Source organism: Delphinapterus leucas, chromosome 11 (assembly GCF_059928025.1).
Source record: "Delphinapterus leucas isolate spDelLeu-1000000601 "Yukka" chromosome 11, BTC_Dleu_Yukka2, whole genome shotgun sequence".
NCBI classification, from domain to species: domain Eukaryota; kingdom Metazoa; phylum Chordata; class Mammalia; order Artiodactyla; family Monodontidae; genus Delphinapterus; species Delphinapterus leucas.
Window position 1 is genome coordinate 75,207,872 of NC_143139.1, and position 20,162 is coordinate 75,228,033.

The 20,162-nt window shown below is 39.3% G+C and overlaps 1 protein-coding gene across 12 annotated transcripts in view; it reads right to left on the bottom strand.

Moving 5' to 3' along the window:
• EEA1 (early endosome antigen 1) overlaps positions 1 to 20,162 on the bottom strand; it is a 146,049-nt gene that overhangs the window by 97,005 nt on the left and 28,882 nt on the right. For all 12 annotated transcript variants that reach the window (XR_016395010.1, XR_016395007.1, XR_016395004.1 and 9 more), the window contains exon 2: positions 7,027 to 7,119. Coding sequence is in view for 4 of the 12 variants with exons in the window: in XM_022552397.3 (XP_022408105.1) it covers positions 7,027 to 7,119 (93 nt within the window). In the remaining 8 variants the exon portion in view is untranslated. The remainder of the gene's footprint in view (positions 1 to 7,026; positions 7,120 to 20,162) is intronic.

The window sequence follows — 20,162 nt, forward strand, 5'->3', positions numbered from 1 at the left end:
GGTTACCCTTCCTTCTAATTTTATGAGCCAAATAAAATCATTTTAAAACAATCTCCCAAATTCCCCATACCTAACAATATATGTATTTTAAAATGTGGGCTGTTACATTGATCTATGGTTTGGGGTTTTGTCAGATAGGAACAGTAAAAGGATAAGAGAATAAAGGAGTTCAGAGTATCAGGGAGAAAGTAAATTAAATGAAGACAGTGGTGAAGGACAATAGGTTACAAAGGTTATAACGTCATGAGTTTTGGTGTCAGAAATAGATGTGGGTTTGAGTCTCAACCAATACTGACTATATGATTTTAAAAAATTCACTTTACCCTGCTAAATGTCAGTTTCCTCATCTATAAAATGGGACTAATATTAGCACCTATTTGTCTAGAGTTATTGTGCAGTGTATAAAATGCTTAGTACAGTGCCTGAGACATTATAAGTGCTCAACAAGTATTAACTGTCATTAGATGTATGGTTAGAGAGTAAAGGAAACGAAGCAAAGAAAGGTTGACAGACTAGAAGAAAAAATAAAAATTAAAAATCTAAAATAATCAGCAAGGCCAAAGAAGGTAAGTAGTGAGACTATGAAAGTTTTTGAGAGGATAGTCAGTTGAGGTAAGGAACACAGAGATATGATTTTAACATGTCAGGTAAAATTATTCTGCCTGATAAGAAGATGGAAGGTACTGCCACGGGCTTGAGTAATTAGAAAAGAAAAGTAATAAAGATCATTGGCACTGATAACATTAAGAACTGGGAGGCTAAGATGTTCCTTGAGTTCCTTGATGTACGTTAGGATCGTAGCAAGGAAGAGGAAGACTACAAACAAGGTTCCAAAGTAAGAGGCAAGACAGGGTAGCAGTTAAGAGCTAGTCTTGGGCTTGAATCCCGGATTCACACCACTCTTAGTAGCTTATATTACCTTCAATTTCCTCATCTGTTAAATGAGGTAACAGTAACACCTACTCCATATGGGGGAGGGGGTCTCATGAGAATTAAATAATACATACTAAGTCCTTATCACAGCATCTGATACGAAGAAAACATTCAATAAATGTTAGCTATCATTAATATCATTGTTCCTCTTGTTAACAACCCTTTAAGGAGATTAGCCAGGGGATGAAAGTGAGAAACATGAATTCACTTATTTTTTCTTTTTACTGATGAAAGGGTTGTCTTCCAGGCAATCACAGGCCCAAGTATCAAAACTACAGAATAATAGGGCTTCCCTGGTGGCGCAGTGGTTGAGAGTCCGCCTGCCAATGCAGGGGACACGGGTTCGTGCCCCTGTCCGGGAAGATCCCACATGCCGCGGAGCGGCTGGGCCCATGAACCATGGCCGCTGAGCCTGCGTGTCCGGAGCCTGTGCTCCGCAACGGGAGAGACCACAACAGTGAGAGGCCCGCATACTGCAAAAAAAAAAAAAAACAAAAAAACTACAGAATAATATATTTTTTTAATGTACTGTTGCATTGTTTTTTACCACAATATCTTTATGCTGCCTGCCTCTTTACTCATTTCTTCACTTTAAGTTTCCACATATCATCATTCAGTCATACGTTCAAAAAGTACTGGGACTTCCCCACTGGTCCAGTCGGTAAGACTCCGTGCTCCCATTGCAGGGGGCCCAAGTTCAATCCCTGGTCAGGGAACTAGATCCCGCACGTATGCCACAACTAAGAAGTCCGCATACTGCAACTAAAGATACTGCATGCCACAACTAAGACGAAGGAAGGAAGGAAGAGAGGGAGGGAGGGAGGGGGGTAGGGAGGGAGGGAGGGAGGGAGGGAGGGAGGGAGGGAGGGAGGGAGGGAGGGAGGGGGGTAGGGAGGGAGGGAGGGAGGGAGGGAGGGAAGGAAGGAAGGAAGGAAGGAAGGAAGGGGGAAGGAAGGAAGGAAGGAAGGAAGGAAGGAAGGAAGGAAGGAAGGAAGAATTTTTTTTAAAGTATTTACTAAGTGTGATTACTATGTCATTATGCTATGTTGTTGAGAATGCAATGGTAAAATAAAGCAAAGACCCCATCCTCAATAAGCTTGCACGCTTCTTGAAAGAGCTATAAAAGAAAATACCCCACTAATCAGAAAATCCTACTAGAACTACCTTCAAAATGTGTTTAGAACCTCAGAGCCTCCACAACTGCCCTGATCCAAGCCACCCTCATGGTGTAAATGGATCACTGTAAAAGCCTTCTAAGAGTCTCTCTGCTTCTATCCTTGCCCCATTAACAGCTTTATTTTCCACACAGCAGCTAGAGTGATCCTACAAAAATATAGATAAATTTTGTCCTTTCCCTGATCCAAACTCTCCAATGACTTCCTATCTCACCAAGAGTAAAACACTAAAGTCTGTGCAAAAGTCTATAAGGCCCTACATGAGGTGGGCCTGATTACCTCAATAACCTAACGTCCCCCCATTCACTGTGCTGGAGCCACACTAGCCTCCTGGATGCTTTTTCAATATGCCAGGCATGCTCCCACCTCAGAGACTTGTTCCACATGCCTGCAACATGCTTGCTCCAGAAATCAACATGATTTCTCACTTCATTCAGTTCTTTCTGAGCTACCCCCTCCTCAGAGGCAACTTCAGGAGTTGTGGCATGTGAGCCCACATGCCACAACTACTGAAGCCCACACGCCTAGAGCCTGCGCTCAAGAGAAGCCACTGCAATGAGAAGCCCCTGCACCACAACTAGAGAAAGTCCGCGTGCAGCAACAAAGACCCAACACAGCCAGAAATAAAATAAATTAAATAAATAAATTAAAAATAAATTCCACCAGCATAAAGATTTTTTAATATTTCACTCAGTGCCATACCTCCAGCATCCAGAACAGTGTCTGGTGACAATAAATATTTGATAGATAAATGAATCTCAGACTAATAATCACTACCAAAAGGAGAGGGAATTCTTTTCCACAGAAGCATGTGGAAGAAGCATCTATCCAACATGTGAGTCAGGAAAGTTTATTGGAAAAATTATCTGTGATGAGACTTGAAGGATAATCAGATGTTAACCAAGAAAAAAGAAACAGCAAAACTAGGTAAGGCACAGAGATCAGCATATACAAAAGTTCAAAGGTAAGAAAAAACTTGGCACACCTTAAAATCAGTTCATTATGCCTGGATCAAAGAACATAAAAAAATATAACCACATATATAAGGTCAATTGATTTCTCACAAAAGTGAAAATTTAATTCATTGGGAAAAGGTAACATTTTCAGCAAATGGTACTGCAACAAGCATATGGAAAAATGTGGTTTCCATATTCACATGGAAAAAATGAACCGCAACCGCTATCTCATCATACCATATACAATAATTTAAAATAAATCATAGATTTAAATGTACATGCTAAAATGATTTTTTAATTTTTTTAATCCTTCCGTCTTTTTTTTAAATTGAAGTATAGTGGATGTACAATATATGTAAGTTACAGTTTACAATATAGTAATTCACAATTTTTAAAGGTTATATTCCATTTATAGTTATTATAAAATATTGGCTATGTTCTCTGTGTTGTACAATATATGCTTGTAGCTTGATTTTTTGTTTTTTTTTAATCAGAAGCAAGCACAGGAGGAAGTTTTGCAACCTTGCGGTAGGCAAAAAACTTTGTAGTACCCCAAAAGCAAAACTCATAAAAGAAAAGGCTGACAAATTGTACTTCACCAAAATTTAAAACTTCTTCTCTTTGAAAGACAACATTAACAAAATGAAAAATAAGCCACAGACTGAGAAAAAATATACACATCACATATTTCTGATTGTGGTGTAAGGGCTAAAATTAAGGCCCAATACTTTGTGTTGCCTTGACAACTGGTGAAACTGGGAGGGCTTCAAAAGGCCTAACTGCAAGTTCCCCTCCCCACTCTGCTCTCACAGATAAGGAGTTCTAGCCAAACAGCCCTCCTCTTCACAGGCAGCAAGCACAGGGCCTGCTTATCCCTGAGAAGGTTCTCTGCCGGCCCCTGGAATTATTCAAGCAAGCCAATCACATCTCCTTTAGAAACCAGGGGGCACCTTACTTTCCTGATCTACAATGCCTGCCTCTGAACAACACCTGGTTGTTCATTTTGTTCCCAAGTGCAATCCTCATGTGGCCCTGCATGGCACACCGTGTCCTCCATCTCTGGGCTGTGAGTATATGTGACTAATAAACTGCTGTTGATCTCATTTGTCTCATTTGTCTAATTATGTGTTTAGCTATTCCCATAAGCCTAGGACAGGAATCCTTCCCTCACTAATCAGATGAATAGGAGGCAATCAAAACATTGACAAAGGATAAAGAACTCTTATAATACCTTAATATAAAGATAAATACTCCAATTTTCAAAATGGTTGGATTTCCAGTTCCAGAGAAAATGGAACAGATATACTTCTCTATTCTTCCTGCTAAGTACAGCTGAAATCCAGAGGCTTTATATATAAAACAAAACAAAAAGAAAACTCTGAAAGGTAAAGAGAAGAAGGCAGACCAGCTGAGGATCTCAGGAGCCAAGGACTGAGAGAGTGGTGAGTACTCTGGGTTTTCTTTTCGTCTCATATATTCTGGACTGGCTGCTGGAGAAGCCAGCTACCTGGAAACTTCAGTGGACACCTACCAAAAAAGCTCCAAGAAAAGTCTGCTCTCCCTAGCCAAATGACTAGGAAAATGAAGACCTGATTTGGTAATATGCTGGTCATTAGTGCGTTTCAGTGGGTACTAAGGATGGAAGCCTGATTAGAAATGGATAAAGAGTGAACAAAGAATTTGCTTATGCAATGCAATATACTAAATAGTCTGCACAACTGTCCTGATGAGAACAAATGATATGATATCACTTATTACATTATGTATTATACAGATTATATATTTGTTACAGACTGAATGTCTATGTACCCTCAAAATTCATATGTTGAAATCTTAACCTCCAATGTGATGGGGCCTTTGGGAGATGATTAAGTCATGAGGGTGGAGCCCTAATGAATGGGATTGGTACCTTTATATAATAAAAGAGACCCCAGAGAGCTCTCTTGCCCCTTCTGCCATGTGAGGACAGCCATCTATAAACCAGAAAGGAAGCCCCCACCAGACACAGAATCTGCCAAATCCTTGATGTTGAACATCCCAGCCTCCAGAACTGTGAGAAATAAATGTTTGCTGTTTAAGCCTCTCAGTGCTTTTGTTATAGTAGCCTATAACTGACTAAAATACTATTATATATATTATTATACATAATAATATACAAAATATGATATAAATGAGCACTAAAGCAAGGTACTGCTTTATTTCTGACCATTTTTTTTAAAATCCTGGAGACCATGATATTTCAAATTCCCATTTAGATGGATGCTAAGGGCACAATGTTAAAACCTAGAATTTGTTCAAAGTGGGAAGCCAACATCAGGGTAAAAGGGAAGATTAAGCGAGAAAAAGAGAAATTGAGAGAGGTGGGGAGAGATATCAACTGAGACCTTAACAAGTCAATACCTTAACACTGGGCATATGGAAAAAACAATACCCCCTGAGAATTCATAATCACCAATAGCCCTCAATTAGGTTAGAAATTTACACTAGTGGGTAATGTGCAAAATTTCAAGTACCGAACTTAACTTAAGGGAGTCCCAGGTTAGTGGCACCTCTAGAGCAGTATTTGTATGCTGAAGGGAATAATCTGTGGCATAGGTAAAAACCAAAGTTGCATGAGGGAGAGATGATAAGATGAGAATGGAAGAGAGAATGGAATCCAGAGCACAAGGGAAAGGACTGAAATCTGATAGGAAAAGAGACCTGTCTTCCGTGTACTAAAGTAATAAAGAGAATACAGGTGCAAGTATAGTTTTAGGGGCAAAATGAGAACATTCATCTTTTCTCAATGGTATAGAAGGTGACGGTGAGAAGGCGGGACTAAGGTAAGACACATGGAAGGTTTGAGGACAAAGAAGAGAGTACAACTATCAGAGAGTAGAAAAGGGAGCCTAATAAGAAAATATAGCAGGATTATCAGGCACTGCTCATTTACCCACTGGAGATTTTTTTGTTGTTTTTGGTCTGAATGAGGTCAACAATTACTACTAAATTCCCCTCCAGGGTTACAACCTAGTTCTCTGAGCTCATCATATCATAAATACAGTTTGGAATGTTTTCCTTAAAGATATTTCCTTAAACTTGCTCTTAATAAAGTTCAACTGATACTGTTCTTCTCACTCTCACAGTCTTGTTCGATCTTGTTATGGTTGACATACATATACATGAAGACAGATGGTCAAAAAGAGACAAAACAGAGAAATGAATGGATAGAGAAATACCCAGAAACATACACATAATAGACTCACCAACCAAGAGATGGGAAAGAATAGGGGAAAGGGGACTGGGTAGCTGGGCCGAGAAAGGGGCAATTGACAAAAACAGAGCAGAAATGTGAGTGTGTTGATCTCTTAGGGGCAGTGTTATGGGTGGTTTTTATGTTCTCTTACCTTATCTCCTTTTTCTATAATGAGTATATATTATTTGTTAAAATTAATGATAGTAATGTAGCAACTTCTAAGGCTGACCTCAAAAAATTTGAGTTATTTCTTTTTTAGACTTATTTACTTTCTCCATTAATTTTTAATAAGCTATCAAACAGAAGTTCTTACAAAGTCATAAATGAAGACCACAAATAATGTATAAATGTTATAGTTCATCTAATTTTTCATTAGCTTAGTCGTTCATGGCAGTACAAACACATAAGTAGATACTAATTAACTGGTAATTCTTTACAAACAGATTTTTAAATCTTCATTAAGTTGAGATGACTTTAACATTAAAGATAAATTGTCAATATTATTTTTCAGTCTTAATATACACTTTCGCAGTCTCACAACTAAGCACTATTATCTATCTACAAGTGAGATTCAAAAATTGCATTCCAATTTGTAAGAAAGATTTATGAGACCTTTCCCTACAAAAGTTAAAATTATCAATTGTTACTCCATATATTTGCGATTTTTCCTTAAATAATATTTTCCTTAAATAAAACAATATTTATTGCCACATTATTATTTTCATACCTCTGAAGAGCTTTCATTATTGACATCCACTGTGTTTATAGGAGCTGATGATGAATCTAAATCAGAACCTTGAGAGCCAACTCTCCCAGGAGTCTGAAACACAAGCAGAAAGGGGGAAAGAAAAGTAAATATCAACAATATATTCATAAACTATTTAATAACCTAAACAGTAATCAGGGCTAGCCTTACACATAAAGGTCGATGTCCTCTCAAACAGCACTAGAAGCTGTCCTTTATTAAAGACTGACGGGACCTAATACTGTATCAAGATCTCTATCTGCCTTCTCTCAGCTTTAGTCTTTTTAAATTAATAAAAAGTTTACTTTTATATATAGTGCTTTATCATCTTCACCTCACTTTTACAGAATATCTTATTTAATCATAAAGACATCTCTGAGAAAGACAGGTAAAATGTTATATCCATAGATGAGAAAACAAATTCAAAGCAGCTAAGGGACTTCTCAAGATTCTGTTAACAAAAATCAAAAAGAAGCAGAACTAAAATGCTGAAATTCTAATTCCTCTTGCATTGCTCCCCACTACATCAAGTGAACTACAATGATTTGAGGGGAGCTAAAAAGATCAACACAGGCCACATTATCTAGTCACCCATCCATCTACGACCCATGCCAACCATTACCAATCTGTTTCCAATACTTAATATTCCACCATCAAATATACAGTTTGGAGGGTTAAAGGCCTTTTTTTTCCTCTCCTGCAACATTTATCATCTAACATTATTCATTATACTTAGGTATGACATTAAAGGAACTGGAAATCTAGTAAAATATTGACTAAAAGACAGATTCAGAGCACAAGAACTGACTCAATAATCCTTACCAAAAACATTTATGGTGCACACTATCATTATTCCCACGTTATACAAGAGAGAATAAAGGTGTAGAAATTAAGTTACTTGCCCAAAGTCACATGGCTAATAAGTGGAAGAAAGGATTTTAACTTCAGCAGTCTGATTCTTAATCACTAACTCATACTGCTTGACATCTCCACTGAGATATACCTCAAGCACCCAAGATTGAGAACAAATCACTAAACATCTGTCTCAAAACATGAACACCCTGTACATCACTTACATATTCAACATAAATGCCAAAGAAGGGTGAACTGATACTACTTCAAAATTAATCAATTAAAATAAGGATTATAAAAACTGCATAGAAAAAATGAAATAACATGTATATACTATGATTATAATTATGTATAAAAACTAATTATATAAGAAAAGAGATTCAAAGGAAATATCCCAAAATGCAAACAATAATTTCTTTAGCAAGAAGCAATTATGGGGAGGACGGCTTGAAGATGGCGGAAGAGTAAGACGCGGAGATCGCCTTCCTCCCCACGGATACACCAGAAATACATCTACACGTGGAACAACTCCTACAGAACACCTACTGAAGGCTGGAAGAAGATCTCAGACCTCCCAAAAGGCAAGAAACTCCCCACGTACCTGGGTAGGGCAAAAGAAAAAAACAGACAAAAGAATAAGGACGGCACCTGCACCAGTGGGAGGGAGCTGTGAAGGAGGAAAAGTTTCCACACACTAGGAAGGCCCTTCGCGGGCGGAGACTGCGGGAGGCGGAGGGGGAGCTTCGGTACCGCGGAGGAGTGCACAGCGACGGGTGCGGAGGGCAAAGCGGGGAGATTCCCGCACAGAGGATCGGTGCCGACCGGCACTCACCAGCCCGAGAGGCTTGTCTGCTCACCCGCCGGGGCGGGCGGGGCTGCGCGCTGAGGCTCAGGTTTCGGTTTTGGACGGAGCGCAGGGAGAGGACTGGGGTTGGCGGCTTGAACATAGCCTGAAGGGGTTAGTGCACCACGGCTAGCCGGGAGGGAGTTCGGGGAAAAGCCTGCACCTGCCGAAGAGGCAAGAGACTTTTTCTTCCCTCTTTGTTTCCTGGTGCGCGAGGAGAAGGGTTTAAGAACGCTGCTTAAAGAAACTCCAGAGACGGGCGCGAGCCGCGGCTAAAAGCGCGAACCCCAGAGACGGGCGCGAGCCGCGGCTAAAAGCGCGGACCCCAGAGACGGGCGGGAGACGCTAAGGCTGCTGCTGCCGCCACCAAGCGGCCTGTGTGCGAGCACAGGTCACTCTCCACACCCCTCTTCCGCGGAGCCTGTGCAGCCCGTCAATGCCAGGTTCCCGGGATCCAGGGACAACTTCCCCGGGAGAACGCACGGCGGGCCTCAGGCTGGTGCAACGTCACGCCGACCTCTGCCGCAACGTCACGCTGCCTCTGACGCCGCAGGCCCACCCCGCACGCAGTGCCCCTCCTTCCCCCCCCCACCCCCGGCCTGAGTGAGCCGGAGCCCCCGAATCAGCGGCTCCTTTAACCCCGTCCTGTCTGAGCAAAAAACAGACGCCCTCCAGCGACCTACACACAGAGGCAGGGCCAAATCCAAAGCTGAGCTCCTGTGAGCTGTGAGAACAAAGAAGAGAAAGGGAAATCTCTCCCAGCAGCCTCAGAAGGAGCGGATTAAAGCTCCACAATCAACTTGATATACCCTGCATCTGTGGAATACCTGCATAGACAAGGAATGATCCCAAATTGAAGAGGTGGAATTTAGGAGCGAGATCTATGATTTTTTTCCCTTTTCCTCTTTTTGTGAATGTGTACGTGTATGTTTCTGTGTGAGATCTTGTCTGTATACTCTTGCTTCCACCATTTGTCCTAGGGCTCTATCCGTCCATGGTTTTATAAAAAAATTTTTTTTCTTAATAATTAATTTTAATTGTAATAACTTTATTATACTTTACCTTCGTTCTTTCTTTCTTTCCTTCCTTCCTTCCCTCCTTTAGACAAGAAATCACCCCAAATTGAGGAGGTGGTCTCTGAGAGCAAGATTTATGATTTTTCCCCCTTTACCTCTTTTTGTGAAGCTGTATGCTTCTGTGTAAGATTTTCTCTGTATAGCTTTGCTTCCAACATTTGTCCTAAGGTTCTATCCGTCCCTTTATTTTTTTCTAAATATTTTTTAATTCAATAACTATATTATACTTTATTTTATTTTTACTGTATCTTCTTTCTTTCTGTCTTTTTTCCTTCTTTCCCTCCTTCCTTCCTTCCTTCCTCCCTCCCTCCCTCCTTTCTTTCCTTCTTTGCTTCTTTCTTCCTTCCTTCCTTTCCTCCTTTCCTTCTTTCTTTCCTCATACTTCTACTAATTCTCTCTACTTTTTCTCCCTTTTATTCTGAGCCGTGTGGATGAAAGGCTCTTGGTGCTCCAGCCAGGAGTCAGGGCTCTGCCTCTGAGGTAGGAGAGCCAACTTCAGGACACTGGTCAACAAGAGACCTCCCAGCTTCACATAATATTAAACGGCGGAAATCTCCCAGATACCTCCATCTTAACACCAGCACCCAGCTTCACTCAACGACCAGCAAGCCACAGTGCTGGACAACCTATGCCAAACAACTAGCAAAACAGGAACACAACCCCACCCATTAGCAGAGAGGCTGCCTAAAATCATAATAAGGCCACAGACACCCCAAAACACACCACCAGACGTGAACCTGCCCACTAGAGAGACAAGATCCAGCCTCATCCACCACAACACAGACACTAGTCCCCTCCACCAGGAAGCCTACACAACCCACTGAAACAACCTTAGCCACTGGAGACAGACATCAAAAACAACGGGATCTACGAACGTGCAGCCTGCAAAAAGGAGACCCCAAACACAGTAAGATAAGTGAAATGAGAAGACAGAAAAACACACAGCAGATGAAGGAGCAAGATAAAAATGCACCAGACCTAACAAATGAAGAGGAAATAGGCAGTCTACCTGAAAAAGAATTCAGAATAATGATAGTAAGGATGATCCGAAGTCTTGGAAGTAGAATGGACAAAATGCAAGAAACAGTTAACAAGGACCTAGAAGAAATAAAGATGAAACAAGCAACGATGAACAACGCAATAAATGAAATTAAAAGTACTCTAGATGGGATCAATAGCAGAATAACTGAGGCAGAAGAATGGATAAGTGACCTGGAAGATAAAATAGTGGAAATAACTACTGCAGAGCAGAATAAAGAAAAAAGAATGAAAAGAACTGAGGACAGTCTCAGAGACCTCTGGGACGACATTAAACGCACCAACATTCGAATTATAGGGGTTCCAGAAGAAGAAGAGAAAAAGAAAGGGACTGAGAAAATATTTGAAGAGCTTATAGTTGAAAACTTCCCTAATATGGGAAAGGAAATAGTTAATCAAGTCCAGGAAGCACAGAGAGTCCCATACAGGAGAAATGCAAGGAGAAATACGCCAAGACACATATTAATCAAACTGTCAAAAATTAAATACAAAGAAAGCATATTAAAAGCAGCAAGGGAAAAACAACAAATAACACACAAGGGAATCCCCGTAAGGTTAATAGCTGATCTCTCAGCAGAAACCCTACAAGCCAGAAGGGAGTGGCAGGACATACTGAAAGTGATGAAGGAGAAAAACCTGCAACCAAGACTACTCTACCCAGCAAGGATCTCATTCAGATTTGATGGAGAAAATAAAACCTTTACAGACAAGCAAAAGCTGAGAGAGTTCAGCACCACCAAACCAGCTTTACAACAAATGCTAAAGGAACTTCTCTAGACAAGAAACACAAGAGAAGGAAAAGACCTACAATAACGAACCCAAAACAATATAGAAAATGGGAATAGGAACATACATATCGATAATTACCTTAAATGTAAATGGACTAAATGCTCCCACCAAAAGACACGGATTGGCTGAATGGATACAAAAACAAGACCCTTATATATGCTGTCTACAAGAGACCCACTTCAGACCTAGAGACACATACAGACTGAAAGTAAGGGGATGGAAAAAGATATTCCATGCAAATGGAAACCAAAAGAAAGCTGGAGTAGCAATTCTCGTATCAGACAAAATAGACTTTAAAATAAGGACTATTAAAGGAGACAAAGAAGGACACTACATAATGATCAAGGGATCGATCCAAGAAGAAGATATAACAATTGTAAATATTTATGCACCCAACATAGGAGCACCTCAATACATAAGGCAAATACTAACAGCCATAAAAGGGGAGATCGACAGTAACACATTCATAGTAGGGGACTTTAACACCTCACTTTCACCCATGGACAGATCATCCAAAATGAAAATAAATAAGGAAACACAAGCTTTAAATGATACATTAAACAAGATGGACTTAATTGATATTTATAGGACACTCCATCCAAAAACAACAAAATACACATTTTTCTCAAGTGCTCATGGAACATTCTCCAGGATAGATCATATCTTGGGTCACAAGTCAAGCCTTGGTAAATTTAAGAAAGTTGAAATTGTATCAAGTATCTTTTCTGACCACAACGCCATGAGACTAGATATCAATTACAGGAAAAGATCTGTCAAAAATACAAACACATGGAGGCTAAACAATACAGTACTTAATAATGAAGTGATCACTGAAGAAATCAAAGAGGAAATAAAAAAATACCTAGAAACAAATGACAGTGGAGACACAACGACCCAAAACCTATGGGATGCAGCAAAAGCAGTTCTAAGGGGGAAGTTTATAGCAATACAAGCCCACCTTAAGAAGCAGGAAACATCTCGAATAAACAACCTAACCTTGCACCTCAAGCAATTAGAGAAAGAAGAACAAAAAAACCCCAAAGCTAGCAGAAGGAAAGAAATCATAAAAATCAGATCAGAAATAAATGAAAAAGAAATGAAAGAAACGATAGCAAAGATCAGTAAAACTAAAAGCTGGTTCTTTGAGAAGATAAACAAAATAGATAAGCCACTAGCCAGACTCATCAAGAAAAAAAGGGAGAAGACTCAAACCAATAGAATTAGAAATGAAAAAGGAGAAGTTACAACTGACACTGCAGAAATAAAAAAAATCATGAGAGATTACTACAAGCAACTCTATGCCAATAAAATGGACAATCTGGAAGAAATGGACAAATTCTTAGAAATGCACAACCTGCCAAGACTGAATCAGGAAGAAATAGAAAATATGAACAGACCAATCACAAGCACTGAAATTGAAACTCTGATTAAAAATCTTCCAACAAACAAAAGCCCAGGACCAGATGGCTTCACAGGGGAATTCTACCAAACGTTTAGAGAAGAGCTAACACCTGTCCTTCTCAAACTCGTCCAAAATATAGCAGAGGGAGGAACACTCCCAAATTCCTTCTACGAGGCCACCATCACCTTGATACCAAAACCAGACAAGGATGTCACAAAGAAAGAAAACTACAGGCCAATATCACTGATGAACATAGATGCAAAAATCCTCAACAAAATACTAGCAAACAGAATCCAACAGCACATTAAAAGGAGCATACACCATGATCAAGTGGGGTTTATTCCAGGAATGCAAGGATTCTTCAATATACACAAATCTATCAATGTGATAAACCATATTAACAAATTGAAGGAGAAAAACCATATGATTATCTCAATAGATGCAGAGAAAGCTTTCGACAAAATTCAACACCCATTTATGATAAAAACCCTGCAGAAAGTAGGCACAGAGGGAACTTTCCTCAACATAATAAAGGCCATATATGACAAGCCCACAGCCAACATCATCCTCAATGGTGAAAAATTGAAAGCATTTCCACTAAGATCAGGAACAAGACAAGGTTGCCCACTCTCACCACTCTTATTCAACATAGTTTTGGAAGTTTTAGCCACAGCAATCAGAGAAGAAAAGGAAATAAAAGGAATCCAAATCGGAAAAGAAGAAGTAAAGCTGTCACTGTTTGCAGATGACATGATACTATACACAGAGAATCCTAAAGATGCTACCAGAAAACTACTAGAGCTAATCAATGAATTTGGTAAAGTAGCAGGATACAAAATTAATGCACAGAAATCTCTGGCATTCCTATACACTAATGATGAAAAATCTGAAAGTGAAATCAAGAAAACACTCCCATTTACCACTGCAACAAAAAGAATAAAATATCTAGGAATAAACCTACCTAAGGAGACAAAAGACCTGTATACAGAAAATTATAAGACACTGATGAAAGAAATTAAAGATGATACAAATAAATGGAGAGATATACCATGTTCTTGGATGGGAAGAATCAACATTGTGAAAATGACTCTACTACCCAAAGCAATCTACAGATTCAATGCAATCCCTATCAAACTACCACCGGCATTTTTCACAGAACTAGAACAAAAAATTTCGCAATTTGTATGGAAACACAAAAGACCCCGAATAGCCAAAGCAATCTTGAGAACGGAAAAAGGAGCTGGAGGAATCAGGCTCCCTGACTTCAGACTATACTACAAAGCTACAGTAATCGTATGGTACTGGCACAAAAACAGAAAGATAGATCAATGGAACAGGATAGAAAGCCCAGAGATAAACCCACGCACGTATGGACACCTTATCTTTGATAAAGGTGGCAGGAATGTACAGTGGAGAAAGGACAGCCTCTTCAATAAATGGTGCTGGGAAAACTGGACAGGTACATGTAAAAGTATGAGATTAGATCACTCCCTAACACCATACACAAAAATAAGCTCAAAATGGATTAAAGACCTAAATGTAAGGCCAGAAACTATCAAACTCTTAGAGGAAAACATAGGCAGAACACTCTATGACATAAATCACAGCAAGATCCTTTCTGACCCACCTCCTAGAGTAATGGAAATAAAAACAAAAATAAACAAATGGGACCTAATGAAACTTCAAAGCTTTTGCACAGCAAAGGAAACCATAAACAAGACCAAAAGACAACCCTCAGAATGGGAGAAAATATTTGCAAATGAAACAACTGACAAAGGATTAATCTCCAAAATTTACAAGCAGCTCAATAACAAAAAAACAAACAACCCAATCCAAAAATGGGCAGAAGACCTAAATAGACATTTCTCCAAAGAAGATATACAGAATGCCAACAAACACATGAAAGAATGCTCAACATGATTAATCATTAGAGAAATGCAAATCAAAACTACAATGAGATATCATCTCACACCAGTCAGAATGGCCATCATCAAAAAATCTAGAAACAATAAATGCTGGAGAGGGTGTGGAGAAAAGGGAACACTCTTGCACTGCTGGTGGGAATGTGAATTGGTTCAGCCACTATGGAGAACAGTATGGAGGTTCCTTAAAAAACTACAAATAGAATTACCATATGATCCAGCAATCCCACTACTGGGCATATACCCTGAGAAAACCAAAATTCAAAGAGTCATGTACCAAAATGTTCATTGCAGCTCTATTTACAATAGCCCGGAGATGGAAACAACCTAAGTGTCCATCATCGGATGAATGGATAAAGAAGATGTGGCACATATATACAATGGAATATTACTCAGCCTTAAAAAGAGACGAAATTGAGCTATTTGTAATGAGATGGATAGACCTAGAGTCTGTCATACAGAGTGAAGTAAGTCAGAAAGAAAAAGACAAATACCGTATGCTAACACATATATATGGAATTTAAGAAAAAAAAAATGTCATGAAGAACCTAGGGGTAAGACAGGAATAAAGACGCAGACCTACTGGAGAACGGACTTGAGGATACGGGGAGGGGGAAGGGTGAGCTTTGACAGGGCGAGAGAGAGTCATGGACATATACACACTAACAAACGTAGTAAGGTAGATAGCTAGTGGGAAGCAGCCACATGGCACAGGGATATTAGCTCGGTGCTTTGTGACAGCCTGGAGGGGTGGGATAGGGAGAGTGGGAGGGAGGGAGGCGCAAGAGGGAAGACATATGGGAACATATGTATATGTATAACTGATTCACTTTGTTATAAAGCAGAAACTAACACACCATTGTAAAGCAATTATACCCCAATAAAGATGTTAAAAAAAAAAAAAAGCAATTATGGGTTTTTTGGTCTTTAGTTTCTCAGTTTTTGTTTTTGCTACATTTTTTTCAGAATTTTAGATTCATAGTTAAATTACTTTTACATTGAGAAATTTTTGATATTAAAAATAATCAGAGTTGTCCAAATTGGATGATCTATGTTCCTATCATGTTCCCAAAACATAACTCTCTTTCTAAACTTATCCAGAGTATGTCTTCATTGTGTTTACTTAACATCCACAACATTCTCATGTTTGAACTATTACATCAGCTACCCTCCTCCAAAAAAACAAAGCAAAATTCTTTCTCAAAATGATATACTTGAGACATGAATTTATAAATAAAAGCCTGCTATCTGAATTTGATGACATACTCATCATGCATGTGACAAAAAAGTAACTAAATAGTAAAAAAAATTAAAGAGGATTTTAATTATATACTTAATATAAATAACTGTATAAAACTAGAAATTCATTTTTGACTCATCAACGTTTCAGAGCTTCACATCATAATGGTTTTTAAAACTAGTGACCCCATCCCCAAAAGCACTGCAAACAAAAGCTGTACCTCCCAAGAACTACTTTCCCCATTCTGTATCCTAAGTTTTTCCAGAGTCCAGGTGGCTTCTCAACTGAGATTTACCTTGCCTGAGAACAGGCAATTCACAGAAATATCTACATAATCCTATTATCATCACCAAAAATACCCTTCCTTAAATTTGCCTAAAATAATCCTAGTAAACAGACCTAAGTAAGCCCAAGAGGCATGGGGAAAAAAGAAGAAACAGTAAAATCATCATGAGATGCTTTTGATGTGCATATTTTACACATATTCCCTCATTCCCTCAGATTGTTGCTAAATTGTCTAAGAACTTCTTTTTCTATTATTAGGCTGCCAAAATCCTATCGCTTCAATGAGAAGTACAATTACAGTAACAATGACCCTGAGGAAACAATATAAAGCATTCTAACATTTACACTTACAAAAAGTTTTACTTTGTAAATACAATGGGATAAGAATAATTTGTGCTAAAAACTTAAAATGATAGGGGATAAATATCTTCCAAATTGTGCTTTTTAGGAAAATTATTACATAATTTAGATATCTTTTACAGTGACTAAAAGGTACAAAACACATTCACTTTGTTTATGGTTTCTTCAATAGATATTTATCCATCTCCCATGAGGCACCTAACATTCTATAAAGCTCTGCATGCCAGACGGAGGACACTGAGTATGAGGACAATGTAAGAAAAACAAGGAGCAAGCCTTCAGGTAGACTATACAACTTGGCTGGTGAAACCAAGCTAATGTATAAAAAAAGAGATCAGAAACAATTTGAAAAAAATTAAATGCTAAAGGGGGGAGCTCTGAGTGTGAGCAGAATTATGAGAAAGAAGAGATCAATGCAAGTTGTGGTAACTGAAAAAAATCTTATTTCTTAAAGTTAAATTTAATTAAATAAAATGACAATCATTCCAAATAGATGAAAAAAATGCACAAGAGCAGACAGGGCAGAAATAAGAACACTGTATTTGATAAAAAATACATATGTTTGAAATAAAGTAATAGACACACAAACAGGTATTAAATAGGTTAAACTGTGGAATAGGGTATGTGGAATAGGCTAAGGGATATAAAACACTGAAATATGCCATGGTAAAGAGAGTGTCCACAACTCCAGTCCAGATTGCACTCACAGTTAGCATAGAAACTAAGCTGCCTCAGCTCCAATCAACGATCAACAGCCGATTAAAATTTTTTTAATGTTAAAATTGTAGACGTATGCTCAAACACAAGGTAAGTATCTCAGTGGACAAAAAATAAAACAAACACACAGAGTATAGAGTTTGGGAACTAAAGTAGATAGAGGCAAACAAGTTCTAATGAGATAATAGGAACCAAAACACCCTACATGTGATAGGTAACAAGAAGCCAGGCCCAGTGTGAGAACTCAGAAAGTTGGCCAAAGCTACTACCCCCTGCCATAAACAACAATTTTTTAAAGCTGTAAACCCAAACAAGCACTGTGTCTGGGCTTGAAGCTTGATCAAACTTTTCCAGGCAGGGATGAATGGGCATTCCAAGCAAAGCATTATTTACAAAAGTGAAAAATTATGGGAGTTCAAGATGGTAGCATAAAAGGATCATGAACTGACCTCCTCCTACAGACATAAATGTACAACCACATATGGAACAGTTCCCCCAGAAAGGGATCTGAAAACTGAATGAACAGAACCTCCACAGCAAAGGGTGAAATAAAAGGACAGCAATGAGATGTGTAGGACAGGCAAAGATATGAAAACCACACCTCAGCTTCAGCAATCCACAATTGGGAGGGACCACAAAGGCATAGATCCTTTCCCTGAGGAATGAGGGATCTGAGCACATCAGGCACCCCAACCCTTAGATCCTGCACAAGAGAGATGAGCCTCCAAAACACCTGGTTTTGCAAACCAACGGGAAATATGTCCAGGAAAGCTACAGGGAATAGAAAACCTGCTCTTAAAGGACTTGCACACAGATTGACTTGATCTGAAAACCAGTGCAAAAACACCAAATTGAAAAGTGCATAAGACCATAGGTGAAGGGGACTCACCTACTAATCTTGAAGCATCTGCCAGAGAGGCAGGAACCAGTTGGAATGCTCCCCACGGGCAGGAGCCATTTATGTGATCTCAGGCTACCTTGCTAATACTGGTGCTGGAAGGCACCACTTTGGAATTCTCCACCAGTGGGCACATCCCACCAGGGGTGAGAGAGCACCTGCCAACCCCCACACCTCAGGTGGGCCTCATAGCTGCCCAAGCAACAGCCCCACCCACCAGCACCCCACGGCAGCTGTGGCCCCACAAACTGCATGTAGCCCACATAGGAGACACCCCTCGAGCACCTGGCTCTGGTGGCTAGGTAGGATTGTGCTTCTGAGCCCCATACGACATCTCCTAAATAAAGCCACTCCTTCAAGACTAAGAGAGATAGCTGATATACCTAATACATAGAAACAAACACAAAGAATTAGGCAACATGAGGAGACAGAGGAAGATATTCCAATCAAAAGAGTAAGTCAGAACCTCAAAAAAAGAACTAAACAAAACAGAGATAAGCAATCTACCTGATAAAAAGTTCAAAGTAATGGTCATAAAGATACTAAACAAACTCAGATGAAGAAAAAATTAGCACAGTGAGAACTTCAACAGAGATAGAAAATATATGAAAGTATCAAACAGAAGTTATAACTGAACTGAAAAATATGCTAGAGGGGTTCTACAGCAAACTGGGTGAAGTAGAAGAACAAATCAGTCAGCAGGAAGATAAAACAATGGAACTCACCCAGACAGAGCAAGAAAATGAAATAAGTATTTTAAAAAGTGAAGACAGGGACTTCCCTGGTGGTCCAGTGGTTAAGAATCCACCTTCCAAAGCAGGGGATGCGGGTTCAATCCCTGGTCGAGGAACTAAGATCCCACATGCCACAGGGCAACTAAGCCCACGTGCCGCAACCACTGAGCCTGCGCATTCTGGAGCCCATGCACAGCAACTACAGAGCCCACGCACCACAACTAGAGAGAAGCCGCCGCACCGCAACAAAAGATCCCACATGCCACAACTAAGACCCGACGCAGCCAAATAAATAAATATCTTTTTAAAATAATAAATAAAATAAAGATGAAAAATGAAGACACCTTAAGGGACCTTTGGGGCAACATCAAGCAGAATAACATTTGCATTATAGGGGTGCCAGAAAGAAAAGAGTGTAAGGGACAGAAAACCTACTTGAAGAAATAGTTGCTGAAAACATCCTTAATCAGGGGAAGGACACAGACATCCAGGTCCAGGAAGCACAGAGAGTTCTAAATAAGATGAACCCAAAAAGACACACATCAAGACACACTATAATTAAAACAGTAAAAATAAGTGATTAAGAGAGAATCCTAAAAGCAACAAATGGTTACATACAAGGAAAACCCTATAACTCTACAAGCAGATTTTTCAGCAGAGCCTTTACAGGCCAGAAGGGAGTGGCAGATCATATTCAAAGTGCTGAAAGAAAAAACTTCCAACCAAGAATTCTCTACACAGCAAAGTTATTCAGAATTGACGAAGAGATAAAGAGTTTCCCAGATAAGCAAAAGCTAAAGGTATTCATCAGAACTAAACTGGCCCAACAAGAAATATTAATGGGACTTCTTTAAGCTGAAAAGAAATGGCACTAGTTAATAATAAGAAAACATATGAAAGTAAAAATCTCACTGTTAAAGGTAAATGTATGATAAAGGCAGAGGATCAATCACTTATAAAG